The sequence below is a fragment of the Alosa pseudoharengus genome, unplaced genomic scaffold, assembly GCF_046254945.1.
Source record: "Alosa pseudoharengus isolate Yale_2024_CS ecotype anadromous, Long Island Sound unplaced genomic scaffold, YU_APseudo_1.1 YU_APseudo_1.1_scf_24, whole genome shotgun sequence".
In the NCBI taxonomy this organism is placed as follows: Eukaryota; Metazoa; Chordata; class Actinopteri; order Clupeiformes; family Clupeidae; genus Alosa; species Alosa pseudoharengus.
The window spans coordinates 10,275,039-10,297,860 of NW_027468689.1; the positions used below are offsets into that span (position 1 = coordinate 10,275,039).

General features: G+C 40.9%; 1 protein-coding gene across 1 annotated transcript in view; it reads right to left on the minus strand.

Annotated features, from left to right (window-relative positions):
* cntnap3 (contactin associated protein family member 3) overlaps positions 1 to 22,822 on the minus strand; it is a 98,624-nt gene that overhangs the window by 67,608 nt on the left and 8,194 nt on the right. The window contains exon 2 of the mRNA XM_076303105.1: positions 2,677 to 2,787. Coding sequence (XP_076159220.1) covers positions 2,677 to 2,787 — 111 coding nt within the window. The remainder of the gene's footprint in view (positions 1 to 2,676; positions 2,788 to 22,822) is intronic.

Here is a 22,822-nt window from a genome sequence, read left to right on the forward strand (position 1 = left end):
ATACATTTACTAATCTCTTTAACATAGTTGCTTCTGAGATAAGGCTCAAAGGCTTAACTCATGGTGGATGCTGGAGAAGCTTTTTCTGAGCCTTGTCATCAAAGGTTAGACCCACTGTCTAAGACTTGGAAAATCTTAGTTATGTGAGTTTCAAGAGCAGACATTAAGGGCAGGAGTTCCTTTCACTGTCGGAGCAGAGATACTCTATGACTCCCCTGAGGCTCAGCCTGGCCCACTGCGTGTTTACCATACATTTTAAAAATAGGATTTCTTTTCAAAGATTTCGGTCATCTCTGATATTACGGAAAAGTAAACATTCTTCTCGATATTTCAGGCAGAAGAAGGCCTGTCTTGCGTTTTTGGCCGATACTGTCCGGAGGTTTCTCTAGGTCCTACTGAGTCCATAGGGAGAGCCAATCAGTACAGTATAGTCAGTGATGTAAATGAGGTGTTGACAGCACCGTACTGTGTTGTGATGACAAGCAAGCCAGGCAAGCCAAACAGCAGGCCAGCCAGCCATCCAGCCAACCCAGACTGTTTAGTTCCATGATATAAAAAGAGACAAACAATGGCCCAGTGTCTCCCAGTGCTGATGCCAAGACTGGGCTTTTCTGCATGTGTGCGGTCCAGATAAACTCAATCTGCCTCTCTCTCTTCTCTGGTTGTCTATCAAAACCCATGATTAGCTAGCAGGAAACTCTAAGCCAGTTAGCAGGGGTTTCATATCAAAAAATGGATTTCACCGTTTGTTTGCTTTTATTTTCTGGATGGGCTGTTTTGTTGAGCGGTGTGCAAGATTTCAAGGTGTGTATTGATTGATTGACAAGGTGTAATTGATTTCTGCCTTGGACTAAATTAAATGCTATAATTTACATGAGTGTTCTTAAAGTGTAGATACAAATAAGCTGAGGTACAGACACAAACCATTTGTGAAAAGATTTTAAAGAAAATCTCGGGAAGGTTACGAGGGTTAAGCTGAGGAACAGAATGGCAGTGGTTTATCCCAGTCACCACCTGTCATTTTCACTGGATCAAGGCAGACTTTGACAGTCATCCTGTCCAGGCAATTGTAATGGTCAGCAGCAAGGAGTGTTGTGCAGTGGTAAAAAAAACAAACTCTTAACAACCAGGCAACATAGGCAGGAGTGAAAAAAGGTACCATCTTTAATCACAATCAAGGATGGAAATTACGACCGGGGACATGTTACCAACAGAGTTCCAGCAGCAAATCTACTTCCTTCCCAACACTTTAAGAGATGTGCTAGCAACCAACGATTCTAGCAACAGACACCATTAGGCCCTAACAATGGGCTTTAGCCTCTATCTGTTAGCATGCCCATCTCGCAGTCCAAGGTACTGCAGGTTTGAGGGTTCAAGCCCAGGCTGGTTGTGCATGCTATTCTCCCTATTACAGTTAGTGTACAATCAAATTGGGTTTAAAGCTGTTATATATTATATAATAACATCTTGCATAGGATGCCTTTAGATCCAGACAGGCTATGGCAGTCATCTTCCAATCTGTCAACTAATAAGCTGACTGCCTTGCCTTGTTTTTCACACTCCAATGCTAACTTGTGCCAGTCAATTTGAATCAAATCCCTGTGGCTTGACCTACAACCTTTTATGACATGCAGAGCATTCACCAGTAACCAGAGAGTATTCACCAGATATTCATCATAAACTCAGCATCACTCCTGTTTTAATCTGACACTCTGTCTGAATTTTATAATGGTTTGCAAGTGTAATGGGAGATGCAGTATAGGGAAAAAACAAAGACAAACCACTACCAAAAAAATTATGATTGATTCAAAACACTACAGTGCATGTCTATGTTTCCATCAACATATTTCCGTATATAAAAGGTTTCTTTGGATTGAGAGCAATCATCATATCTTGTATGCACAGACTTTCAGACTCTGTTTTGAGTGACAATTAAGTGGAGGCCCACTTAAAAAGACATGGCTATTGACAACAGCCACTAAATGTGCAACTGAATCACATCTGTAATTAAAACTGCATAATGAAGAGACGTGGCAGTTTCATGCCATTGATGCACTCCCAGTGCCTTGATGGGCAATAAAAAAAAACAGTGCAGAATATCCTCCCCTTTTTCATACAGTAGATGATGTGTCTGTGACATGGTGTCAAAAACCATATGCTGAATATGCAGCACGTAGCCCTTACAGCCACAGGGCATATTTATATATTTTAAATCGTGCCAGCTACCAATGTTTACATTCAGAGTGGGATCTGATAATGCAGGAAGAATGCCTGATGTGCTTTCGACAGCTGTGTGCTTGTTGCTTAGATGTACTTCTGCATCTGAATGAAATCAGCCTCTCTGCTGTCAACGCTGAAGGTCAAATGTGTGAATCATCAGTGATACCAGCTTCGCCTCCTAACGGCCCTTTAGTCTCTTATCTGAATTTTGGAGGGATTCAAGCAACAATCATTTATTCCTTTGTTCCTAACTAATGAGAGAAAAAAATAATTTCATGAGAGACAGGCTCTTTCATGTCCATTTCATAATCCCAGCTAATCTTGATAAACAACATTATTCCCTAAGTCAGGTCAGACGCTACTGCCATCGTGATGCCAACTGAGGTCTTCCATTGATCTAACAGTGATCAAAAAGCATGGAGAGATGGCAAAAGAACACCCCTGTGCAAAACTGACCGTCTCTCCTGTTGAGTTTGGCAAAGCCCGGCCCATGACTGCTGGACAACTGAGACGAGCTTCTGAAGGCAGTCGGAGGGAGGAGAGACACCAGCGATCCATCACAGTTCTCTGTCAAACAAACAGGAAGGGGGAGGGGAGGGAGGGGGGTAGGGGAAAAAAGTTAGCAAACCAAGGACATTTGTCAAAGGACTCTGAGTCATGACCATGAGACAGATTAACCTAGCACTGAGCAGAATCTGAACTTTTTTTAAGAGAGAGGAAGGATAAAGCAAGTGATGTGATACGTTATCAGTTGCGGTGCTATGTGAGCAGGAGGCTGACGAGGAATTAATTTTAATTGGAGATTAAGCGAGAGCATTGCATGATCAGATAAACATGTGACTCTGCCAAGTGAACTTGTCAATGCTGCACTGGGAGAGAGAGAGGGAAGATTGAGAGTTCATTAGAAGCCGGGAACTGGGTGAATTTATGCCATTATCAGTCAGACATGACACATGCACACTTAAATTAAGTTCAACAGGCTCTCCAAAGCAGTTAGGGGCTCCAGGAGGCAGTGATTGGCACGCTGCTAAAAACAGCATTGTGGCAAGTCTGACTGCACTGAGCAATGGACTGTAAAAGTGCCAAACACCTGTCGTCGGCAGCATCCTCAGTCGGAGATTCTCCTGACACGGCGTGCCTTTAGGATACAGTGGACTGGTGCCTGGCAGGCATCATCTGCGCACGGCAGAATCTTCTACCACACATAAAAATCCTGGGCAACATGGATATTTACAGCTTAGAATGCCACACTTAGATAAGCACCTGAACTATGTGCATAAATGGTAAAAAACAAGCCTATTGTGAGTATTTTTTGGAGTTTGTATTTTATGATTTGGGGAGAAGCTGAAGATATGTATCTGCTGTGCTGGCCAGAAAAAGCTGTGTCTCTTACTCTAAACTTAAAGTATGCAGAAGTTGTTTCCATGAAAAAATCCCTTAATAGACAGGTGATATTTTTGAGATATGTGCTTCCTGGAGGCATTTTTTAGTAAAAGTTGGGAACAGGACTTTTTAACATAATTAAGGTGTGCTGAATCCAACTAGCCCTGTTCCCAAGCTGAATTTTGAGTTTATGACCATCGAATTAGCATAAACAAAATGGTTGCCAAAATTTCATTGGGCGGATGTCATTATACCATGTAAATTAATTCATATTGTTCACAGAAATCTTCCTTGGCCAATAGATCAAGGATACAGGCTGTGAAAAAAAGAAAAAAAATCTAGTATTATGCCCATGTTAATTACCTGAAAAAACCTTTGAAAAATGTAATTGTTAAAATTTTATAACTGAGCAGGCACACGCTATTTGACGAATGAGACTTGTGTTTTCTGAGGGTCAAGAAAGATGTGTAGTGATGAAATGTAAAGTTTAAAATTGTGGCCTACTGGTTAGGTCTTCGGGCTTGAAACCAAAGGGTTGCCGGTTTGATCCCCGACCAGTAGGAAAAATGTGGGTGGTGGAAAGGTTGAGCACTAGTCTCCCATGCCCACATCCACGGCTGAAGTGCCATTGAGCAAGGCACCTAACCACTCACTGCTCCCCGAGCATCACTGTAGCAAGGCAGCTCACTGCTCCAGGTTAATGTGTGCTTCAATGTGTGACCTGTGTGTTCACTAATTCACGGATGGGATACATGCAGAGACCAAATTCCTTGTATACCCAAGTATACTTGGCCATAAAACCTGATTTAAATTACATTTACATAATTGAAGCGAATTGGGTTGGTAATGTATGTAGTGTCGGAGTAAGTTACACAGGCCTTTACCCATATCGGTAATACTTTACGGTAAGGGTACATTAATTAATTCATGATTTATGTATTCATTCATTAATATCTAATTAATCATCAGGAATTTACTGAGTTCATAGTTTGTCATTTGTGACCTCATACATGAACACATTACTAAAGTATTAGGTTTTATGAATTATGAATTATGATGTATTAACCATGATCATGACTTTATTTTTCTGCCAAAAATGTGGTCATCACTGCTCAAATTCTGATTTGAACATAACTTTGGAGTTCTCTAAACACATGTCATTATTCACTACTTTATTTGAGGGGCCACAGACATGATAAATGCATGAGCAATTATCCTAAAATTCATGTAATCATGATGATCATGCTTAAGAAATCATAAATCATAATGATATACCCATCACACCTAATGCTTTAGTTGATGTGTTGTTCATACATGAGGTCATCATGAATGAGAGTATATGAATGCATGTCAATTCCTGATGATTCATAGGATATAAAGGAATGAAGTAATGCATAAATCATGAATTAATTAATGCATGAATTCATGATAATTCATGTACCTTTACCATAAAGTGTCACCCATATTTCTTCATAACATTTGTGTTAGTAAAATGATTGCATGTCCTGTGAATTAATAGCTAGATGAATAACTTTATAACTAGTGCAAGTTCAAGTTTTACTTTATTTGTACTCAGAGGTAGATTTTGTTTGCAGTATAGAATGCTTCAAGAGAATTTGCCAGAACAGGAGCACAGAGGATGCCATCTTTATGGCAATTCACTCTGCCCTGTCCCTCCTTGACAATACCAACACCTATGTGAGAATGCTGTTCATTGACTTCAGTTCAGCATTCAACACCATTATCCCCTCCAAACTGATCACCAAACTCAGTGAACTGGACATCAATACCTCCCTCTGAAACTAGATTCTGGACTTCCTAACCAACAGACCGCAGTCTGTTAGATTAGATATCCTCACCCACTCAACCCTCACCCTGAACACTGGCGTGTGCTGAGCCCTCCTTTACTCCCTCTTCACCTACAACTGCATATCTGTACATGGCTCTAACACCATTGTCAAGTTTGCAGACAACACTACGGTGATTGCTCTCATCAGCAACAATAATGAGACAGCCTGCAGGGAGGAGGTCCAGCACCTAACATCGCGGAGCACCGACAACAACCTGGCTCTCAACACCAAGAGGACCAAAGACCTCATTGTGGACTTCAGGAAGTCAAAAGCTAGCACACAAAGCCCCATCCTCATCAACAGGACTGAGGTGGAGCATGTCACCAGTTCATGTTTCTGGGTGTCCACATCTCTGTGGACCTCTCTTGGACCCTCAACACCTCTACCTTGATCAAGAAGGCTCACCAGCATCTCTTCTTCCTGAGTAGACTAAAGAACACAACCTCTCTCCTCAGATCTATGGTGAACTTCTAAACCTCTACCGCTGCACCATTGAGAGCATCCTCACCAACTGTGTCACAGTATGGTATGGCAAGTGCTCTGCCTCCGACTGGAAAGGACGGCAGAGGATGGTGAAAACTGCTCAGCGCATCACTGGTTCCTCACACCCCTCCATCAAGGCCCCCCCCCCCCGCTGGTGCCTCCTTGCCTGTGCCTGTTGAGGTGTCCATGTCGATGGCAACCTTCACAGGGACAACAAGGAGGCGAACATTTTGCCCCTATCCCACCCATAGTATTCTATTTATATTTATAAATGTACACACTTTATTACACTTAAACATAGAGAAGTTCTACTGATATTTCTACGGTTGTTCGTGATTAGTTCAAAGGAACTCCAATGATTTTAAACTCCAAACATGTGTCCCACCCACCACAAAGAAGATGTTTACCAATGAAGTCAGGCCACACTCTTTGCCAAAGAGGACCGTAAACATAGTCAAGAGTATAATAAGGTGATAATAATGCTAATTAGCATAATAATAGTTTTTTTTTGCATTTTTATATTTTTCATAGCCTTTACTTTTTATTTATTGCCCACAGGAGATTTCTGAGATGCACAGATGTGAACAATATTAATTTATTTACATGGTATAATGATGCCCGTCTGAAGAAAGTGCCCAAAATCGCCATTTTGGCAGCCATTTTGTTTATGCTAATTAGATGGTCAAAAAACTCAAAATCTGCTTGGGAACAGGGCTAGTTGGATTCAGCACATGTTAATTATGATAAAAAGTCCTGTTCCCAACTTTTACTAAGAAATGCCTCTAGACCCATATACAAGGACTTTTTCTTGAAATAGCACTTGTCTATTAATGACCTTAAAGTGTAATTCCAGCGAAAATTGACACAAGGGTGTTTTTCTGCATAAACACATAAAATAGGCTAAGCCTTGGAGACAGTATTTTTCGTTGATCAATGGACTGTTAATCTCATAGAAGACTGAGATTTCACAGGGAGCATGATGTCTATTGCCGGAAGATAATAATGCCTTATACGGATTTTCATTCGAGAGGAGCTGGTAGGGGAAGTGTTCTTTTAGTCTTATGTTATAAACTCCGGGTTTGCTAACTTCGTTGTTGGTGCTCTGTGTTATGTGTAGGGACCCTGAGCAAGCTACTGACGAGGTTTGATACTGTTTTGAACAATATTACTGGTTAAAATGCTATTTGGGAAGCATTTCGCTCATGGCCCTTAGCTAGCTATTCTCCTGTTTGCGATTTGGGGCTATAGCGTAGGCCTAAACCAGAGCAAGGTCTGTAGTGGTTGATCAACGAAAAATACTGTCTCCACGGCTTATTTGATGTGTTTTAATGCAAAACACCCTTGGGTCGATTTTCGCTGGCATTACACTTTGAAATGGCTTCAGGGACTCGAATCTGTCTGTCCCGGTGTTAACCTGACTCCGCCAGATGGATTTGCTCCACATATCCATCTGGGAACTTTTCATTGAAGAACTTTTGGGAAGGGGCGGACATACTGGTTAGCTGATTGGATAAACCATCTGTCTATCACCACCTTTGTTGGTTATCGACGGGCCAAATCAACCAATTAGATGAACAAAGTATTCTTCTAATGCCGTTTAACATACAATTAAGTTAGGTAACGTGACAAACGTTAAGATGTTTTAACTTACCATTTATGAACCTAATCAACGACAATTCCCATCAAGTTTTCACGGTAGGCCCTACACTTCTGAAGAAAGTATTCCTCCATTATGAACTGGAATCAGCCGTGGAGGATGTCTGTGTCGTTCATTCCTCCCAGCTGCATGGCTGAGACTCATAGCTTCACAGTTTACCCAGGAATACTTTCTAATTTGAATAAAACTTCTCTGTGGATGCCGTCATGTTGTTCGTTGCGTCACACCTCAACCCGCCTCAAAGCCAACGCTGATTGGACGTTCGTTTGGTGAACTGCTCCAAATTTTCTTTAACGGAAAGTATCCAGACTGATCTGCGAGTGAAACCCTGAAGCTCGCGAGATCAGGATGGTCTCACGAGGCTATCCCGGTGTTGTGTGCCTTCTGGTTTTCCCACCTACTCGCGTTGCTCACCACAGCAGGAGTTGTCAAACATTCACAAACAAGTTGTTTTAGACGGATTTGAAGTCGCATTTTATATCTATCCCATGATCATTACACTACAATCACTCCTAGAAAATACATGTAAAATAAAGGCTAGGCTATAATTTTGCACACTTTATAGCATTAAACTGGATTCGAACCTACAACATGTTACTTGGGTGTTGCCTATGTTATTAATTGATGGTAGCCTACAATATTTAATTGTATCGCGTAACAGTTGGCTCAATGAGTAGGGAATCAGGTTGGCCAGTTTAATGCTAGTTTTCAAAACATATTTTTACATGTCTTTTGTAAGAGTGGCTGTAATGTAGCCGAGCGCTCATGGCGTAGCCTATATATGAAAAGCGACTTCAAACCACCTATAACAACTTGTTTGTGAATGTCTGACAACTGCTGCAGCGCATGCACGCGCAAGGAAACAAGTAGGTGGAGAAACCAGAAGGCAAACACCGGCACCCTCTCCCACACTGTTCACCTGCTATTGGCAGCTGCAGCTGATCCATTAGCTACTGTAGCTTGTCTGCCCTTATACCACATTAATGGACTGATGCCTGAATTGGCCTACCTGGGCTTTGATTGGTTGAAATTTAGAACCTAAGGCCATGACATTGACTGCTTATTTCGCTCATGACAGGTCTTGGAAACTATGATAACAAACATCATATGGGCATGTTGACAAGGTTTAAAACTATTTTCCACCAGAGGGTGTCTTTTAAAGGGTACCAGGGCTTGTCAGAAGGCCTAATTAACCTGGAGATCTTTAAAAATAGTAAGAAACATAGTGAAAGAAAACTCCATCGTTACTGCAGATGATGAAAAATAATCTGAACACAATAGGACACCACTGCAATAAAACCAGATTTACTTCTCATCTCTCACACAGAAGGAACATTTATTTCCTCTATTGAAAGCATTAAGCATTGTTCAATGCATCTACCAATCGTATTACAGATAAAGGAGTCATTTACAGTTACTCGGGCATGAGAGACATACATGTAGAGATTTTATTTGTAGCAGTGAAAACAGCTATAATTCAAGCAAAAAAGTAAGACTTTTCCCTTGCTAAGAGGGATGATGAGTCTTCTTGCCCGAATGGCTTTGGGGATATTCTCATTGTTTGCATGGCAAACAATACACATAAGAATGGTTAGTATAGTATATTGAGCCAACATTAATTAGCCCTATTGTAAATATTTGACAATTGGCAAATAACAAAGTATATGAATACACTAATTGTTAGCATAATTGTTAGCACAATTGTTAGCACAAACTTATCTGTCAAAACAGTATCTCAATATGCAACATACAAGGATGCTGGAAGTACAAATTTCTAAGTGTTAAACATGGATGTAAAAACACACATACACACACACATTCTAGCGTATGTCTTTCTTTGTCCATCTAGTCCAGGGGTCGGGAACCTATGGCTCGCGAGCCACATGTGGCTCTTTTGGGAACTGCATCTGGCTCTCGGACAAATCTGCCATTTGTTTACTCAATAAGTCATGAATAATTTTGCTACTGTATTAAATAAAAAATGGACCTACTGAAATCAAAATGTTAAAATAGTGTTCGAAATATAATATATGTTCACGTAGTTTAAAGGAGAATTCCGGTGTGATTTTGACCTAAAGTGTTTTGAAACATGATACCGAGTGTGAACGTATGTCTCATAGCCCATCTCGGCTTGTCCCCTGCACTCCAAAATCTGGTGCTAGTTAGCCGATGCTACCCACAAGGCGGTCAATGGTGGTGCCTCGGCATCGGCATAGCCATGCAAATAAATCACTGTTTTACACCATTTACGAGGCTCAATGTATCTCCACACTTCATTGGTAGACTTCCAAGGGCCCTGACATTTAAAACGAGACATTGAGAACTTTGAAAAAGCACTGGTAGTTTACTTACAAGACGATTTATACAGACAGTATCTTCTCGAAGTTTAGCGTTTGCAGCCATCTTGAATTTAGTCACGATAAGTCAAGCAACGAGTAAGAATGAACAGGTATGATAAGGGATCAGATTCCAAAAATAATTCCGTGGAAATGCATGGATTCCAGTTGCTGCTACTGGAAGAAACTGTAATCCATGCATTTCCACAGAATTATTTTTGGAATCTGATCCCTTATCATACCTGTTCATTCTTACTCATCGCTCGACTTATCGTGACTAAATTCAAGATGGCTGCAAACGCTAAACTTCGTGAAGGTACTGTCTGTATAAATCGTCTTGTAAGTAAACTACCAGTGCTTTTTCAAAGTTCTCAATGTCTCGTTTTAAATGTCAGGGCCCTCGTAAGTCTACCAATGAAGTGTGGAGATACATTGAGCCTCGTAAATGGTGTAAAACAGTGATTTATTTGCATGGCTATGCCGATGCCGAGGCACCACCATTGACCGCCTTGTTGGTAGCATCGGCTAACTAGTGCCAGATTTCGGAGTGCAGGGGACAAGCCGAGATGGGCTATGAGACATACGTTCACACTCGGTATCATGTTTCAAAACACTTTAGGTCAAAATCACACCGGAATTCTCCTTTAATCCATCCCATGTCTGTTCTCTACCGCTGAAGTTCACGGTTACGTCGATGTAGGCTACTGTACAGATATGAAAAACGCGTTTTTTTTATTGGACAATGCTGTGCCGAGATAACATTTCACCCGCTGATGCTTTACTTAAAAATTCAGCTAGCTAACGGTTGTATCCAAAACAAAGAAAATGGCGAAGAGAAAAAAAGATGAACGAGAACACTTTAATTGTTATTGTTTATGTGTGCGCTTGCTGTAGGCTAGATAAGGAAAATGTCAAAAAGGAAACGTCAGTGACCACAGCTTGCGAGCGCGAACACAAGCGGGCTGAAATGGGAAAGTTTCCATCCGAAGACTGATTCTGAAAACGCGAAATGAACTGCGCGTTATATATCGCACACTGCACACTGCGCTCACGTTTAAGGGCAATTCCGCGCAAAACTGTCACATGGATATATGACAGTTTTGCATGGAGTTGCCCTTAAATGATGACAGCCTTAATTCTTGCATGAAACTTCACCTCACTGAATATGAGCCAGCCAGACTCCAAGGCCATCACCAAATCTAATCTCTGGTACAGTAGGCCTACTGTTCAATTTCGCCAATGACATGTCATGTCATGAAAATTGAGTGTTATGTTGTTAACTATGAGGTTACTTTGCATACCAAAAGAACACTGGGAAAATAGGGGGTGGTGTTTAGCCTACATGGGAAGCCTAAGGCCTATACTTCTGTCATTCCACTTTACATTTCAAGTTACTTGCACATTACTTTTAAAACTAGTAGAACATGTATTTAAAAATCCTCTGTTGAATGAAAGTAAATGTACGTTAAATATCTAAACTTTTTCTTTATGTGGCTCTTCTTCCAGTAACTATATGCATGTGACAATAAACTTCCTTGTATCCTTGTATCCTTGTATCTTCTGAGATTAAAAAAAAAAAAATGGTAAAAGTGGCTCTCCAGGCAAAAAAGGTTCCCGACCTCTGATCTAGTCAGTTTTGACAATATGTTGTGTGAGAATACGTAGGACAGATGTCTCAAACAAGGTCATGAATAATTTGCAAATGCAAAACACAATATTATAATACCATCATGTCACTTAATGCAACCTCATGTAAAATACCACCATCCAGACAGGAACTCTGCTTCATGCCACCATGTTTTATTCACTTGATAGTTGAATACACTTTGTAGCATCAATCTCATTCCTTTGGTGGGCCCACAGTGACAATCCCAATTTGTATAATTGGCTTCAAACGATCCATAGCCATTTTAAATCATTAATTAGTCAAGAAGCACAAATTGAATGACAATGAAAGTTGAAAGAATATCATCATTACCGGGAAGTCAGGACAGTGTGAAAGCATGACATCAAACAGACGTGAGTCCTACAGATGCGACAACCCTTTTTAGCAGTCATTTGAAGTATTCTGCCTGATCCAAAATTGAAAATAAACGAAAGACATCACACTTCCACTCCTGAATAGGTTGCACTCCCTCTTTGGGGGGCCATTATAGGAAGGGATGGGTTTAAAAAAAAAAAAAAAACAGGCATCATTCTGAGACTCCTAACTGTGGCTTTGTCTCCTCATGTGTGTAGAGTAGTGCAGATCCCACAACAATCATAACAACATTTCATCACAAGATGCCGCTTAAAATAAAATCCCAAATCCTCTATCTGGCTTTTTTTTTTACTTTCTAAGAAAAAAAAGACTTCATGGTTGATGAAAGCTAAAAGGTCCCTGAGGTTCTTTTTTCTGTAGGCAACGAAAGAGGGGAAAAAAATGTGATGCTTACATTTATGAAATACTGGAATTCAGTGAAGCATCAAAAGGGTTCAACAAAAAGAGCATGATCAGAGGGTCCTAAGCAGTTCATTCCATTCTCACAGACCTCTGTTCCATATTTCTAAAACGGATAGTTCCGGTCCTAGATTATGATTGGCTGAATCACGTTCGATGCCATTGTAAAACCCAGCACAAATATACACCTTGACCACATTTCATTCTATATTACTGCGCTACCATAGATACAAAAGTTAAAGTAGCTGCGTCTCAATGTTGCTTGGCAACTATTCAAATAGATTAAATATATTTATTGGCGGGAGAATGATTATCTATGAATAAATCATTACATTTCTTTTCTCGTTACTGTGCCTTTCTTTTGTTATTTTATTATTTTATTAAATCTTGCCAGATTATGTGTAGTAACTTTTTTGCGGACACTAGCAGTGTTTTCTTCCCTAAAAATGCCCCTTAGCTGTTCTAAAATCAGTGTAGGCCTAACCTACGTCCTCTCGGGGCTTTCTGCTTAAATCCCTGCCTCAACATTTCATCATCATATTTCTTCCTACCGAAATCTGTGGTTGGAAGTGTTTAGCCATGTTTTGACATTAAATGCCTCCTCTGATTCCCAGCCCCCATGGAATCAGATCTAATCAGTATTGTTAGGAGAGTTTGGAACACCAGGCAGAGCGTTTGGCTCATTCACTCAGTTTTCAGTCTGTTTGCTGGGATCACAGACAAGCTTAAGTCCAAGTGACAGAGCCACAGAGTGAATACTAATGAACAGGGGTATTGATGCTATACCCCCCACCAAACTCATAACGTTGTCTTTTTTCCTCCCCGGCAGCCCCCGAAACAGATAAGCAGCGGTAAAATGTGGCAAAATCTCAACTAAGACCAAGAACTGCCAGAGACCAAGTGTGCACTGTTTTTCCCCCCCTTCTCCATCCCAGCAAGAGCTTTGCACTGAACAGCGTCGGACATTTGCACTGTGCGCCTGCATTGACAGACTTGCTCTCTGACTGAATGCGCTAATGTGGCAGGAGCTGGGCACTTTCCTGCCTTAATTAGGCCCATTCGCCTGGCAGGGGATTAACGGGCCAGACTGGCGAAGCAGATCGCGACTTGGCTGAGGCACAGCGTTTAACATTTGAACTGAAGTGCAGGATGTGGAATGACTTCTGGTGAGTGAAGAAGTCCCTTTGATCTCTTTGGGAAGTTGTCCTAATTTCATCAGCAGAAAAAAAAAAGTGTGCAGCTGCACCACCATCTGAACCTCTTAACCTGACGTCCTTTCTTTTAATGGCACTTTTTTTTCTCTGAAAATAAGACAGGCAACAAACACAGTTGAGTGAGCAAGAGCAAGAGCACCATACTGCCTACACTAGATTACACCTTGCCATGGCCATCCTTAGCCAGGAAGACAAAGAGCAGAATCTATAAAGAGACGTGTATAAAGAGAGTTTTGTACCCTTAAGTTAGGCACCAGCAACATCATTATTTGAGCCACGGGGGGTGGTGGTGCTGGGCGGGGGGGGGGGGGGGGGAATTTCAAGTTGCACTAGTTTTGTTAAGCAATAAGCCCTGAGAAGCCATTCTATATCGTGAATATAGCACACTGACTGAGCTGAGGGCTGTTGTTGGGCACGAAGTGAACGAACGAAGCTGAGTACCGTTAAAAAACCCTCAGCTGTGCTATATGGAGAATTATATACTGTGATGACTGACAAGGGAATGTAATGGGCTATGTGCTACCCACAAGTTAAAGTCAGGAAAGATCCATTTGGCAGTCTACATAACATGGAAGTAGAGTTTCAATATAACATTGAAATACTATAAATTCAGCTTAAACCAAAAACCTTTTAACAACATTTTAATGTTTACCCTTCTTTCCATGCTTTCGTCCATGTTGTTTCTGCAAGGCTGCGAGTTCTTATTCATGCAGTGTCCCCACTATCTCGCACTGCCACACGACAGTTGCTATTTCCCATGCTATTCCACCAGTCATAATTAATCAGCTAATCTGTGTGTGCGTGCAAGCACGAGCAATCATCCATCTGAAATTAAACTTGCTATCTTGCCTAGACTAATATTTGCCAGCTTGACTAATGGAAGAATTTGTCAGATAAATAAAGTAAAGGACAACAACTAAATAAGACATACTGCTGGTTTTAGTAAAGAGTGTGTCCAGGGGCATGTTTAGTAAAGCTAAGGTGTCATATGGCTATATAGCAAAGCAGTTGACGTAGGCTGCATTGCTTCTAAATACATGGGTGGATTATGAACTTTCGGGCCCCTGGGCCCAGATGTATTAAGGACCCCCCACTTATTGTTGTATATGTGGGAGGGGGGGTTTGGGGGTCCTCCCCCAGAACATTTTTAATTTGTTTGATGTGATTTCCTGTATTCTGGTGCATTTTGGGGATGGCCAATACTAAATTCAATCAGATTCATAGCCTACATCCTGATTTGTTGATATTGAGGCAATGATTCCATGCATTCCATCCCCCTGACCCCTTGGGCCTGGGCCCGGTAGGCCCGTGCAGTAATCCATCCCTGTCTAAATAGACACGTGCTTGTAGTAAATTATAAAATAAGCTTCAATAGACAGCACTGACAATGTTACCGTGGACATTTTCAAATTCTTTGAAGGGTCTGTCCTCAGTGAAGCGGTCTGAATTTCATAGTGTTCCTGGCACACGCGCTGTAGCCTACTGTGTGCCATGTCCTGACTGTCCAGATGGGACAGCAGCTGCTATCGAAATTTGCACGGTCGCGAGAGCAGAACACAAGTTCTATTACGGTAGGAATAGGTGAATATAGGTGAGTATTTCCCACCTATCTGTGTGGAGCTGAGAAGATGGTGTTTGTCAGCAGTCAGACACCTTAAATGTGGCATACTCCTGAGATATTCCTCCCATACAATTCCCTCTACATTAGAGGTGATTCAAGGTAAATCAAAAGGATCCATCATTTGAAATGTATGGCATACAATGTGATGCTATTTTAGATGGATGCCTTTTCAGAATGAGCAGTTTTAGCTGTCTTGTCTAGGTAGGTGTGTGGTTTTTTTTTAAGTTAAGAAAAGCTTTTTCTTAAGAAAATACAGGACATCCCAGTAGTGCCAACATTTTCACACATAATTGCAGCAGGATGAAATCGAATTCTGGCAGTTTCCCCTCTCCCATAAAAAGCCAATTTAATAGTGGCATGCACGCTTAATTTGCTGCTTATTGTGCTAATTTGTGTGAAACTGGTGAGGTGTTTTTTTATTGGAATTATAAAGAGTTCCAAGTTTAGAGTGCTGGAATGATGAGTTGAAACCGAGAGCATATTCCCACGTGTTTTCAGCTTAGGTTGGGACTGTCTTATCTGAGCGAGACACACAGTAGATGTTCAGTATAGCACCTGTTCCTACGCCTCTATAACAGGCCTTGTGTGCCCTTCTAGTAAGTGCCCATTTGCCAAGACATTACAAAAGTAAATTAGTCATGGTTCTTTGCATTAACTTGTTACTAGAGGGCAAACTTGAAGGAGAATTATGGGCTGTAGGGTTCAGTTTGAGGCACAATCCTAGTTCTCTGCATAATTACATGCCAACGCAATCTCAAATGTCTGGAGTACATGCCTTGTAATACAGTGTATAGGAAAGAGAGTTGGCAGTATTATACATCAACACCACAGTGTTGCTGACATACTAGATTGACAGACTGTCCATCAGCCATGCTAGAATGGAATCTGGCAGTATTGGGACATTAATTGCACTCTCAGTTCAGATTTCATGTATATACTGTTATTTGTTCATTACATAGAACTTAGTTCAATCCAGACAGTAGATATATCTTGCTAGTTGAGTGGGATAGAATTATCAAAAAGTGGAAGACAGAGAGTAAAATATCAAATCCAAGCACAAATCATATACTAGCAATCCACCGCCATCGCTTTCACCGCATCTCTCTCTAACACACACACACACACACACACACACACAGACAACCACAGACACACAACACACACACACACAGACAACCACAGACACACAACACACACACACAGACAACCACAGACACACAACACACAGACACACACACACACACACACACACAGCCAACCACACAGACAACCACAGACACACAACACACACACACACAGACAACCACAGACACACAACACACAGACACACACACACACAGACAACCACAGACACACACACAGACAACCACAGACACACAACACACAGACACACACACAGACACACAGCACGGCTAGTTGAATCATGAAAAAATTATGCCCATGCACTACTCTAACTAGGTCATGTTGACACTTCAAACCAACAAATTTCCAGGGCTATATGGTCATGTTGCCACCCTAAAATATACAGTTGTCCAGACCTCTCCATTTTCTTTGATTTCTGTCTATTTCCTGCAGTGAAAAACACCTGAAGAAGTAATGGCTGACATAGATCTAAATGAATACTGTCAATCAATAAATAAAAAAATATAAAACTCTCATTTCTCCTGCTAACCATCCCAATGAGGTCTCATGTATATAGATGGAAATCTCACATCTTGACTATGAACTAGAAACATGGTTATCAAATGAGGTAAACTTCAAACTGCTGAACATTTTTAGGCTGGGCTAGCCACTGCCTAATGTTTTACTGGTGGAAGACTTGGCCAGCAAAAGCCAGCACAAGCTCTCCCCTTACTATGTATTATTCATCAGTGACTCAAAAGATCATAAGCTTAAATATGGGCCGCTGCCTGAACTTTCCATCCTGAAATGAGGCTGACTTCACATTTGTTGAGAATTCGCACAAACTGTTTTGTGGACACACGTCACACATCTGGCTAAACATACATTTAACATTTAAACCAATATACATATAGTACACATACAAGTGCAAGCCATAAATTATGGTTTACAAAAATGAACAACCATCAATTAATGAAAACCTACAACGTATTTACAGTAATTTGGAGAACCATATGAATAGTTCAGCTGAAAGAGTGATTTTTTTGACAGGAATCAATAGCCTCAGTAGGTTAAAAAAAATCCCATATTTGGATCTCTTTGATCTGATGTTGTGGGAGTAAACGTATGGGGAAGTGAGAAGATGTGCATTTAAAGAGAACAAGGACTGCATCTGGTAAGTGTGTAGTCCATCTGCATTTCACAAGACCTCAGAATTCGAAACATGAACCGGTGTCATGTCCATGTGAACCCTGCAACACTTTCAAAGAAAAAGCCCACTCAATTCAATTCAACTGCTTGACCACAACATGGTGAATGTAGGTTTGGCCCAGTCAATGTAGAATACATTTAACTAACTGGGAATATTTCCTTAGTGTCTCATTCTATTCAAATTCTATAAATGTCACGTCTGTAATTCACTGTGAATATTGGCCAAAGTATTCCATCCATATTTGCATTCATAAATTCTATTATTATTTTCCTGTATGTTACTCTAATCTGATTGGTTCATGTATTATGGCAGGATAGACTGTGTGGGTTGGAAAATTAGGTTAAAGGAGAATTCCGGTGTGATATTGACCTTAAGTGTGTTGAAACATGATACCGATTGTGAACGTATGTCTCATAGCTCATCTCGGCTTGTCCCCTGCACTCAGAAATCGGGCGCTAGTTAGCCAAAGCTACCAACTGTTTTTCGATGGGGGTGCCTCGGGCATCGGCCTAGCCATACAAATAAATTACTGTTTTACACCATTTACGATGCTCAAAGTAGCTCCATACTTCATTGGTAGACTTCAGAGGGCCTTGACATTTAAAACGTACGACGGAGTATTAGGGCCACACATGAAGGAAAAAATATTTTTGCCATGACGAGATTAAACTCGCCATGTCGACATTAAACTCGACATTTCGAGAATAAAGTTGAAATGTAATGTCGACTTTAATCTCAATGTATCGACTTTAAAGTCGCCATGTCGACATTAAACTCGACATTTCGAGAATAAAGTTGAAATATCATGTCGACTTTAATCTCAACATTTTGAGAATAAAAGTTAGTTTGGAGAGAGAACGACCGCTCGGGACGATTGAAAGGGAGGACGAATTAAACATTCCATTTTTCGACTGCAACAATGATAAGACATAGGCCTATATCATGTGAACAAAACATAAAACATTAACCTCCGTTGCTCAGCCAAATACTTTCCTGTAGGTCCTTATCACGGAGTTACAGGCGTGCGATGGTCAAAATAGCCTAAACGTCATTAGCGGTTTATTTATTTATTGTAGGCCTATTATTAAAAAGTGTTTTTCATCTAAAGGTTCAACTTAATGCTTAGGCCTATGCACTAGACTAGGCATACTAGGCGCTCTCCCCAATCCTAGAATTTCACATTGCTTGTTTGTAATGGATGCAAAACAGCCTATTGCTGAATGTCTAGGGACGAATGAAGCTGTCCTCCTCCCGACCACCCACTACTACTACTACTACTCCCTACTAGTAGCCTACATGCGCACATATGCACACATAGTGCATAAATAAAGTATACATGCACACATATTCCCTCACGGGATCAAAATAGTATATGCTTAAGCTATACCTGTGTTTATAGCCTCCTATGTTTATTGCAGGTGAGACATGGAAAAGCAGTTTTAGAGAAATTAGTTAACCTATGGAGAGTGACGGCCTGTGGTTCATGAAGGGCAGTTATTTGAATGTGCGGTGGCCTTACCCACGTAAAACAGAGTGAAATAGCATTTTGTATAGAAACATTATATCATTGGATACATGTATTATTCTAGCTATATAGCCTAAACGGCATAGTGCATGGTATTTCCAACCGCGAGATACAGCACTTCACGATGACGGCAATGAGTAGTTAACAGACAAGACGCAATCTATCTGAATATCTGCAATCTAGCAATCTATCTGAAATAACACCTATTTGATTTGAAGCCCATTATTCATGTAACATATTGTGTGTTAGTGTAGGCTAGCTTAAACTTTGTATGCTATGTTTAAACTGCGAGTTTAATGTCAGCATGTCGACTTTAAAGTCGACACGTCGAGATTAAAGTAGATATGATATTTCAACTTTATTCTCGAAATGTCGAGTTCAATGTTGACATGGCGACTTTAAAGTCGACACGTCGAGATTAAAGTCGACATGACATCTCAACTTTATTCTCGAAATGTCGAGTTTAATGTCGACATGGCGACTTTAAAGTCAACATGTCGAGTTTAATCTCGCCATGGCAAAAATATTTTTTTCTTCATGTGTGGCCCTAATACTCCGTCGTAAAAACGAGACATTAAAATTGGTAGTTTATTTACAAGACGATTTATACAGTCAGTACCTTCATGAAGTTTACCGTTCTCCGCCATCTTGAATTTAGTCACGATAAGTCGAGCGTCGAGTACGAATGAACAGGTATGACAAGGGATCAGATTCCAAAAATAATTCTGTGGAAATGCATGGATTCCAGTTGCTGCTACTGGAATCAACTGGAATCCATGCATTTCCACGGAATTATTTTATCATGTTATGTAATCATGTAATCATGCACAAACAAAATCATGACTGAAATATTATGGAATATTTTATTTCATAGCGTAGCCTACCTGAGCTATGCAAGATAGCTTCTAGGCTACCACACATAGATATATACACTAGATGTCGCCTTCTGCTTCTCAGCATGCGTCAACACCGCCGCCATCTTTGTACAGGGATCTGAATCGCTAAACTAGTTCTCCTGTATTGTCAGCGTTACCTATTTAGCGACGTTTGGCCATCCCCAGCGATTAGCGATTAGCGACAAATTTGGGAACTTCTCACAATGATGGCAGATCGGCTTCTTTGTTGTTGAAACGTAAGAAAATCACCTTTCTCATGGCTTTGTCATTTATGAATTCAGCTACATCTCGTTTGCCCATGGCACTGACCCATGATTATAAAAGTAACGACTGGCGTAGCCTATGTAGTAGCAGAGGTAAATGTTCTACAGATCTACAGCAACTTCTGGTGAGATTACAATTTACATGAGAAAACGAGACGAGGGGTATGTGGCCTCAACCAGAGCCTGTCTACGAAGAGCCTGTTTACTTTCATTGTATCGAACCTGGTTGCAGTTTACTCATTGTTCCTCTAGGGGCCGCCGCTAGCTAGTGCAGAATGAATGGGAGTCTGGGGCTAGACGGGTAAAATGTATCTTTATTATCGTCTTAAGCTTAGTTTTCTGTAGACTCAACCATAAATACATGCCTGTCAGTTGGAACAACCCAAAAAATTAGATAATTGCTTGAGATTTTGACGATTTATGGTGATTTTATTTTCGCTAGATCTTTGCCCAGATTGACGCTAATGCATTATAGAGGAGTGGATCACTGAAGCAAGATGGCGTCTCGATTGACGCATTCGTTCCAATGAACAGCAGTAGTCAAGGCGACATCTAGTGTATATATCTATGGCTACCACATAACAGTGACAAGCCTTGTAAATGCCCATTTCTCTCCTGTCTCTGCCAAACTTGTACGCTCCTCTAGGTTCTCTCAACAGGGCTATTTGCTCACTGAAACCGAACATTATCTTTCATGTGAGGAGGACCCAACAGACATCTTAAAGAAGCCCTATGCAGGTCTGGTTATTCCTTCGCTGTTTCTGGGTTTTCGCCTGATTTGGGCTCGCATTTTTCACAACATAGCTCCCCCTGCAGCTTCGGTAGCAAGTGACTGCTATGCCAAACCCCCACTAGCTAGCGAGCTAGCCATCAATAAACCAAGCTAAACACATAGGGCTCACAATAAAACGGTCGAGCAAACACATTATTCAAGAGACTATCAAATCACATTACAAAAACGAAGTTCACCCAAGGGTAGGCTACTTACAATTTCAACAGCAACAAAGCCAAGTCGGAGTGCGTTTTGCAGTCTTCTTAGAAACTACAATCTGACTACATTTTCGAGTATTTCCGCCGAGTTTCATCCGGATGTGTTCGGACCACGACCAGAAAGTTGCATATTCGTTTTTCCCCGCGGAGAAGCACTAGGGGGAGACGAAACACCCACCAAATGACCCAAAAAGTGCTGTAGAACCATCAGAACGACTCTCAACCTGCATAATTAAGTCATTTTTGCTAAAATAATTCTCTCAACTGCTAAAATTGTTGCATAGGGCAAAATGGTATTTTATTTTCAAGGGCTTGTGAGATCTGGGCTTATTACAGTAAAATTAATTATTATTAGTCTACTACACGTCCCCCCTGCACACCTGAAAATTGGTGAGAGCCGTGCCACTGGACACTGGAGGAAGGGCCGCACATGTAGCCTATTCCCCTTAATTATTGCAAATACTTGGTTGTAACTTCCATACAGCTTTTGTGAGTGCTTTTTTAATATTTGGGAAAATGCAAGTAAGGGGCCGCAAGGGCACAGAAAATGAACTTAAGAAACAATCAGGGTTGGGTAAGAATACTTTGAAATGTAATCCATTACTGACTACAGATTACATGGCAATTCTTTTAATCAGCATTACATTAATACACAGGATTAGATGTTAAAATCCCTTGTGCCAAAATCCAAGGTAAAAACACATGCAGAAGCCCCTGCTCAAGTTTAACTTTAAAAAGCACACTACCCACAAATCCGCCAACAAATGGTCACAAGCACAATACAAATGGCCCATCCAACAGCAGTAGCCTATATAGTATGCGGCATGTCATTGGGGTTATCAAGTGGGCACCCTCATTCACCGATGTTTCGTTAAGTTAGGCCCACGACACCTCAAACACCCAAAACATGTAACTTATTCTGATTACTTTAGGATTACTTTTTACAGAACTTGCACACAACATACACATTCTTATTTCCCACTGTCTTTAATTCAAAGTTGAGCCGATATTTCCAAGAACTGAATGCATTTTTCCCAACTGGAACGGGTCTATCGGTCGACGGCTCCTCCATCTTGGGTTTTGATTTGAACCTTTTTCTCGTCAAGAAACTACACAGGCAATTGGATGATAATGACATCTATGTAAGGGATAATGTATAGAACGCCAGTCATTATTGTGAAAATAAGTCCCGATAGGGCGAACCGGACCCCGACGCGCAAGGACTTATTTTTCCAATAATTACCGGCGTTCTAAAGAGTCACATCCCCACGATGTGACTCTTTAGCCTACATATCCTAGGCTATAGCCTATTTGTTACCATTTCATCGTCGCTTTCGGTGAGAAACAAATAGTTTGCAACAGCACACGCTGAACTTGAATCAAACATTCTTTAGAACACAGCTGATCAACCGTCTGCTTTAACTTTTTAATGAAGTTCCAGTCCTTGCGCAGTAATGAAAGACGTAAATTAGAAGCACAAAGCCCATTTTCCTTGACAGCGGTCTGTTATAATTATCAACGGTCTGTTATTGAGAATTAGCAGACGACTGAACTCTGGGAAGGCCCATTCAAGTGAATGGAACATTCTGCAGCACTCTGAAGAGCTGTGTAA